Source organism: Spinacia oleracea, chromosome 4, assembly GCF_020520425.1.
Source record: "Spinacia oleracea cultivar Varoflay chromosome 4, BTI_SOV_V1, whole genome shotgun sequence".
NCBI lineage: Eukaryota > Viridiplantae > Streptophyta > Magnoliopsida > Caryophyllales > Amaranthaceae > Spinacia > Spinacia oleracea.
In genome coordinates, this window is record NC_079490.1 from 168,549,623 (window position 1) to 168,557,569 (window position 7,947).

Sequence of the window (7,947 nt, forward strand, 5' to 3'; positions counted from 1 at the left end):
ACTCCCTCCGTCTCTTTTTGTTTTTTTACGTTTTTCTTTTTTGGTATTTCAAAATGTTATTTACATTTGCTTTTATATTATCACATAAATGACTTAGTAGTCTATCAAAATTTGTGTCAAATTATTATTTTAGCCAATTAAATTCATTGGGTCATTTAATATTTCACACTTTTCCATTGTGACATTAAATTTTTCTCATTTTTCAATATCAGAATTTTGATAAAAGTGAAAACATTATAAATAAACGTACTTTATCTTGTTTAAATAAAAAAATGAGGAATCTCGATGCAAATTAATTAATCGTTAAAATGCGTGAAAGACAAATGTAAAAAACAAAAAGAGACGGATTGGAGTAGTAATTTTGAAGGGATACTTAATTTTAAGAAAAGCGAAATTTTATCAATACAAAATATTTTGTACTCCCTATGTATTTTATAAAACAGATACACTTTCCTCTGTATATATTTGTTTCATTATATCGAGTAACTTTTAAACAATGTGACTTAACTTTTTATCTTAACATTATTTATTGTACACCACCTTTAAATAAAAATTTGTATATGAAAAATGGAAAATTAGTACTGTCAAATAATGAAATAATGCAAGTATTAAAAGTATTTTCCGCCTATTTTTTAACAAAGAACTTCCACAAAGCAAATAAACCTCCAATTTCTTTTTAGAAATTTTCGTTTTCATGTCATAATTTGGGTTCAAATTTCCAGTATTTGATTCTTCAATTCGATTGTTTCTCCCACGAAATTTATTGTCTTGATAAAATTAGGGTTGATTGTTGCTAAATTTTGTCAACATTGAGATAGTTTTCGCAGGTTAGGGTTTCCAATTTTCGATTGCATTTGAAATTGAATTAAATTGGACATGAGCAGATTATCGTTTCGACCTCGTCCTCTCGACATTCATAAGAAACTCCCCATTGTTAAATCTTTCAAGGATTTTGAAGACGATGATACTCCTTCTTCTACTCGTAATTCCCAATTTTTCCGCTTTGCTGCTGAGCCTGATAATGAGGTATTTATTCATTAATCCAACTCTCAATTAATTAGTTTCTTTCATTTTTCACGGTATTAATTTTTAGTAAGGAGTTCTGTTGAATTTATTGATTCCCCATGTTGTTGGAAATTGGAAAAGCTGCTAATTGTGCTTGGTTGAAGCTGTTTGAATGCTTAATGCTTATGTTATGTTATGTTTAGTGCTTATGTTATGTTATGCTTAGTGCCTATGTTCTGTTTCGCTGAGTGCTTATGTTCTGCTATGATGAAATTGAGCTTGTGTTTTTAGGTTCAACATGTTCCTAGTAAGAAGACTGCGGCCGAAATACCGACCCCGGAATTTGTTATTGTTGATACATATGAAAGAGATTACTCTCGGACCTTTTTTCAACCAACATCGTATATACGCGCCAGAGGAGGTTTGTGCTGTAGCTTTGTTTACTACACAGTTTTTTAAAGCATGTATATAGAAATGCTCGTGTTTGATGCGTATAGCTTCTTGGGTTTGATCACTTAAAGGAGAAAGCTTTCTATTTCTATGTTGGATACATATGATAATTCTTTAAGTATTTCGAGTAGTGTAGCTGATTGTTTGTGAATTTGCAGCTCGAGCTGAGCTTGGTGAATTTGTTGAGTATGACTTAGACATGGAGGACGAGGAATGGCTTCATGAATTCAACGAAGATAAGATGATTCTAATGCCTGAAAAGTATAGTGATAAAAAACATTTCTTTCTTTTAACATTTTGTTTACTTTAAATTAAGTAGATTTTGTTGTTCTTTGCGGTGTTGCCTGTTGTCCGTGTTTTATTATTTGTTGTATATAACTATATAAGTGTTAGAGATTCAAGTTCCTTTTTGTTTAGCATCCGTGATATATGTTTGGTTTCTAATAACATTGTCCTGCTTATTGATGTAGATTTGAGAATCTTCTCTTTAAGTTGGAGGTTCTAGACCACAAAGCACGAGAGAGGGCAGGTGTGATAGCGCAAACTCTTGGTTCTGCAATTCCTGTTCTTCTTCATATCGATGCTGCATCTGAGGTATGAGTGGTGGTTGTAATTTTCATTTGGTTGCGTTTTTCCCCCCTTATTGCCTAATCCTAACAATACCCTTATAAGTTTAATTTTCCCATGATGGAATTGTAGGCCATGCAATCTCAGCCGATAAAGTATGCTGTTCTCGAAGCTGTTTATTGGTACTGGAAGGAGAAGGTACGCATTGAAATTCTATTTTGCAGCCCAATCTTGTACTAGCGAATCAAGTTACAGTGGGTCATATGTCAGCAGTGCAATATATTATGAATTTGGCAGCAGTAGATTCAACATGGTTGGATCTTTGAAACATCTATACATGTTCCATCCGCATCAAGAATAAGACTTGTGTAGGATTAGATGCATTATAGGTCACAACTGTACAAAGCTAACACAAACGATAATTTGTTAGGTCCCTGCTTCAGTAGGACCCATGTTATTTGAGTTATATTTTAATGAATAGCTTCCTGCTTATTCTGCAGTTTTGGCATTGTAATAAATGTAGATTTTCTTCTCTTTTTTCCTTCACAGCGCGAGCGGTGGCAGAAGCCTATCCTCCGGCGCTTGCAGGTTAGTCTAAAACTTTGTTTACGGAAACTACAAAATTAGATACGTTATCTGTGATGCTTAGTTTATGTGTTGTTGCAAGGTGACTAGGTGCTTTTGACAACTTTTTTTTTTTTGTAGCAAGAGTAGCTATTATATATATTATTCATAACCCAACCATTTTTTCAACCTAAGTTCAAGTTGAGCTTCCATATCTTTTAGGAAGGGCCAGAAGGCAGCAGCTTGAACAAAAAGAACTACACAGGCATACACACAATGTATTAAACCAGACTTTATCACTAGCAATGATTTTGTGACTTGAAAGACTATGTAGTCTATTATTTACATCAGTTATAATATGCTTTACAAGTAAATCTATTTTTATCTATTTTGTGATTCCAGAGGACGGCATTCCTTGCACGCCACAAGTGATATAGTAGCTTGTATCCCAGTGAGAATAATACCTCGGCTGAACTTATCCCCACTCTGCTTCCTCCTTTCCTTAAAACTCGTAAACTGAGTATGGACTCTCATCCATGCCAAAGTTTCCTGGAAACAACTCCAACTCTTACTGTAGCAGCACTCAAACAACAAATAATTGTGGATGTTAGAGACCCTCATACTGACTTACTCCATTTCTATACAGTATGTCCTTTGTAGGTAACCTTTGCTGAATAGCTACCCAGAATATAAACCTGTGCTTTGGTGATGCCATTTTCTACCAGACCACCTGAGCCCAGTTACACCTGTGGACTTGCTGACCTAGGAGGCCATAGGAATTCTTAATAGAGAAACTGCTACCAGACCAGATTGATCAGGCATAATCACACCCTTAACTATCTCTCTTTAACTTCTTCCAATACCAACGCTGTTCTTAGGTGGTTGGTATGTCCACCTGCTCTGACCTTCCACATATACTGTGTGACCCATTTAACCCAGAAGTTATTTTGTTTGGAACTAACAGCCCATACATGCTTGCCCAAAGCTGCAGTGTTCCAAGGCACAGTGTCTCCTATTCCCAGATCTCCTGCTTTCTTAGACGCAAGCATACAATTTTCCAAGCAACTTTCCCTTGGCCTTAAGGTATAGACAAATTTCACTGATTACTTTAGTCATTATTAGAGCTGGAACAAAATTTTGGCTTGTTAGTGAAACATATGTATGAATTACAACATCCTTACCAAGTTTGAGCATCCTTTCTCTGGATACTGGCACTTTCCATGTGTGATGGGCTGGAAAAGAGTTCAGTTCATGTTAGGAAATTTGCAGTCATTCTTACATTGCTGGTTCTATAGTTTTGTTCTTATACTGATTGATTTAATTGTATTTTTTTGCAGCCACCTCCTCCTGTCAATGATACAAACCCATACAATGTTTTTAGGCCAAGAGAGAAAGCCCACAGACTCCACACAAGAAGGGTGCGTACCTGAACTTGTTGTTGCATGCTTTTTTCAGGATATCAAAATGTTATCTTCAGCTTCTATTCTAAAATTATTAGTGCGTAAAAAATCTTAGCTTGTATTACTTTTGCTTTTAGATGCAAAGGAGGGAAAACAATGTGCAGTCTTTTGAAAAGCTTCGTCAGGTAATAATCTTTATCCTTGATTCAGTCAGTTTTACAGTTTTTTAATTAGTCCTTGATGATCAAGATGTTTGCTACAACTCATAACCCTTAGATGGCATTGTTTTTATCAAAGGTATTTGGTGGGTATATATTATTGATTGCATTTGGTAATCTAGATAAGTTGGATTTGTTTTCCCTGCCATGGTCTGAGGAGAGATACTGATAGTTTAAAAACTGTTTCAGGTCAGACGCAACCTTGACCAAGCGAAGACCATCTTGGAAGCACTGATAAAGGTATATTGCCTATAAGGGTATAGGCTACTTCCTTAGTTTGGGGTTTTTGGATAGTTACTTCCTTAGATTGTTCTGTTTGTTTTGTTTTCCAAATTCCTTTTTCTTGTGCTCCCTTTTCTTTTTCCAGTTATACAGTTCTTATGAAAGGGCTCTTTTTACAGTAGTTATTTTATTTCTTCCTATTACAGATTCACTTTTCTTTTTTATACGGTTTCCTTTATCTCTTATCATTTGCAACTGTTGTGCAGAGAGAGGAGAAAAAGAGAGATGTTATGGAGAATGAAGTGCACCTTCAGAGGATTCAACTTAAGTACAAGGTACCCCGGATGTTATTTTATGTCATTAATTGGAGTAGCTCCTATTAGTGCAAGTCATTTATTGCAAATATTCTGTTGTTTTTGGTGTCATAATTTTTTGGAAGATGACTTTGGCTTATGCCAGTTATCATCAATTGTAAATTGTAATTCATGATAGTGAGAACATTTCCTTTTTAACTAGACCAATGAAGTTTTTTAGTGAGCAATCAGCAGTGAGAAGATTAACATCGTACCGATTTGAGTTTGAGATTGAATAAAATATTGAATATGGTTCTGTGGAGCTGTGAAAGTAAAAAAGGCGGTATTGATCTCAGCTTGTTCTTAAAATAAGCGGGTCGCAAACTTGTAATAGTGGTTCTCGTTCTACTAACAAAAGTCCAAAAAATTGAAGTTAGACAGCTCTTGGTGCCAAAGTTATAGGTATTCTTTTATTGACAGCCAATATCTCCTGATTTTCCCCATCACTGTAACTTTTGGTACCGATGAGACATTATAGTTCCTACTGTTAGGGTTGTGAATTGGGAGTTAAACTGGTAGATTATATTTGGATTGGTGTGAATTTGATTTGCTACATGTGACTATTTATTCTGACTTTCTGATTGTATGAAGTGTTCCAGAAATTCTAGTTTTTATACTTATGATTAGTTTGGGGTGCTGTTAACTTGTTTATGCTTTATGGTGCCGCCGAGAATCTCAAAAAACCAAAAGTGATTTTGAGAATCATAAGCGAGTTCCATTTCTTTCCGTTTCTTTTTTGTTTTTTCATTCTTCCAATTTATTTAATAAGCATCCTTGCTACTCTTTCTGCCGTATGTTTTCAAAATGATATATTATGCTGCCGCGAGAGAAGTGATGACAGGAGTCGTTGCCAAGAAAAAAAATTAAAGCATGGAATTGACATAATCCTCTTCTAACTGTTTGGAACGTCTTTTTGTCAACTGCCTCGGTATGACTAAGTTTCTGTAATACTTTTTGTTTCTACAGCATGAAACTGAGCTACTTGAAGATAGCTTTATCCTTCCATCATTTCAACCTTTCTCCAAGTTTGGTTCGAGTGAAGATGAATTTATGGATTCAGAAGATGCTGCAAACAACCAGCTTCCTGTCCAACCTGGTAGAGTACACCCTCAATTTGTTGATTCTAAGCCAGTGATGGTTCAGGCTGGAAACCTGAGGCATGATTTAAGATGGCGAAATGTAGCAAGCAACTGGATTCGTAGAGTGGTAAGTCCATGCCTGTTCTGTCAATTCTTTCAGTCCCGTAGAACTTCAAATGCGGTCAAGTAAATATGAAACCCAAATAGGAGAACTTCAAATGCGGTCAAGTAAATATGAAACCCAAATAAGCATTAGCTACCACTCGTTTAAGGGTTGTAATATGTCATTTATCCCAACCACTGTTACCTGATTCGTTAGTATGAGACTGGGTACGGGTAAGCAATTCGTTTCTTGTTGTAATTTGCTTTTTCGGTTCACGGTTCGTGAGGTGATTAGAGAACTAGGTAACGCTACTGTCCCAACTAATGTTTCAATGCTTATTTTGCACTCGAATAAGAGAAAGTAAAAGACTGGGAAATGCATTGAAAATGTGAGTTTGTGATTGAAAACGGTTTTCATGGGATTCTTAAATTGGGACGAGGGGGAATTTTTGTTGTCAGTTGTTTTTCCCTTTTCATTGGTGATTCTTTTGCAGGACCCGTTAGAGCCAATTATGCCGTTTACCAAGCCTCTTGTTCCAGACAAGCTGGCAGCTGCCGGAATTGTACCACCTTCAGACAACTCAAAGTCCTCTGGATCTGGAAGATCACATGCATTCCGCGGGAGAATTGGTCGAGGGGGAAGAATAATATTTGATAGATGGAACCCACTTATGCATACACCAGTCAATTGTGGAGATTCCTTATACTTGTCTCCAAGACAACAGCCCTAACACAGTTTATTAACCAGGGTTTGTTTGATTTCTGTATAGTCTGGTTTGAGCTGCTCTTAGCAAAAATGCGGGAACCAAGTTGTTGCTAAGTTGTCACCGATTAATCCAGCATTGTGCCGAATGCTAATTTGCTGCTTACTCACCATTACATTGGCAGCATGCAGTTTTCCTTACAGGTAGAATTTTGACTAAACCAAAGAGGTGCACAGTGGAGATCATTTTGCAAATTGAAGGTATGCATATTGGTTTGGAGGAATACGGTTGAACCACATAATACAAGGGACCGAATTGAATGTTGGGATCAGCTTCCTGATACTTTGTATTACCACTGTATTCTCCCAACAAATTATCAACAGATGAGATAATTTGTTGGTATTGTCATGTTTTGTCAAAAATATGTGAGCAACATTCTTTATGTAAGCATCTCTTGTTTAAGTGTTCAGCTTAGGCTTTGTAACAGTTGAAATGAAATTTTCATCCAGCAGTTTGATGGATGTATATAGCTTTATAGAATAGGTGACTCATGGAATCATGGTGGCCTGTTTGTCTTACAAGTGTTTGCAATTTCGTACTTTATAAAGCAGATTTAAGGAAAATTAATTCATTAATAAAGAGTCATACAACATCTATAAGAGCAATATAGATCTAACAAATACATGACAAATTGAATCAGATAAAGGTTTTCTTCATCAAAACTACGGTCGTTGAAATAGATCTTGCATCGTAGAACATCTCCTGTAAATAACGCTGGTACATCAGCTTTTCCAGAGAGAGGGTCTAACGATTTTTTGTAGCTGCGAGGATGATTTCCACTTGATTCATCTGAATGTACTCGAAAAATTGATATCTGTTGTGATCCCGCATAAAACTTTATCAATGGATCAATTTTACATAAATCCACAACGAGTGAACGACAAACCAAACAAACTAAAACCAATTCAACAATAGGGAGACTAACGAACAAGGACGAACTTCACCCATATGGTAAAAATTTATTGAATTTAAGAGACAGTAGATGAATTAATTGAAGACAAAGGGTCGGAAAAATCTAATTTTCGAAGAAGTTAGACAATTTTAGGCCTACGACAACCAAGAAAATAATCCCTAGAAAGAGAGAGAAAGAGGCGAGAGAGATTAAATCGCAGGAAGTGTAAATTTACTTAAAAAAAGGTACTTCTCCATACATGTTTGAAGAGAAAGATTTTATGTACTTTCTTTGTTTCATAAATATCGCACCAAATTATTATTTTACACTA

General features: G+C 35.7%; 1 protein-coding gene across 1 annotated transcript; it reads left to right on the forward strand.

Moving 5' to 3' along the window:
- Positions 1-624: 624 nt before the first annotated feature.
- LOC110784246 (uncharacterized) lies at positions 625-7,245 on the forward strand. The gene is made up of 12 exons (XM_021988674.2): positions 625-1,026; positions 1,297-1,426; positions 1,614-1,716; positions 1,926-2,049; positions 2,155-2,220; positions 2,572-2,610; positions 3,924-4,004; positions 4,124-4,171; positions 4,394-4,444; positions 4,693-4,761; positions 5,746-5,985; positions 6,455-7,245. Exons 1-12 carry the CDS (start codon positions 877-879, stop codon positions 6,689-6,691), a joined length of 1,338 nt encoding a protein of 445 aa, XP_021844366.1. The 5' UTR covers positions 625-876; the 3' UTR covers positions 6,692-7,245.
- The last annotated feature ends 702 nt before the right edge of the window (positions 7,246-7,947 follow it).

What these genes read in the sequence shown, in the direction of transcription:
- LOC110784246 (XM_021988674.2), top strand. Translation starts at nt 877, where the DNA reads ATGAGCAGATTATCGTTTCGACCTCGTCCTCTCGACATTCATAAGAAA. An exon ending in ATATCGATGCTGCATCTGAG is followed by an intron (nt 2,050 to 2,154) that starts GTATGAGTGGTG and finishes ATGGAATTGTAG; the next exon opens with GCCATGCAATCTCAGCCGAT. An exon ending in ATTGGTACTGGAAGGAGAAG is followed by an intron (nt 2,221 to 2,571) that starts GTACGCATTGAA and finishes TTTCCTTCACAG; the next exon opens with CGCGAGCGGTGGCAGAAGCC.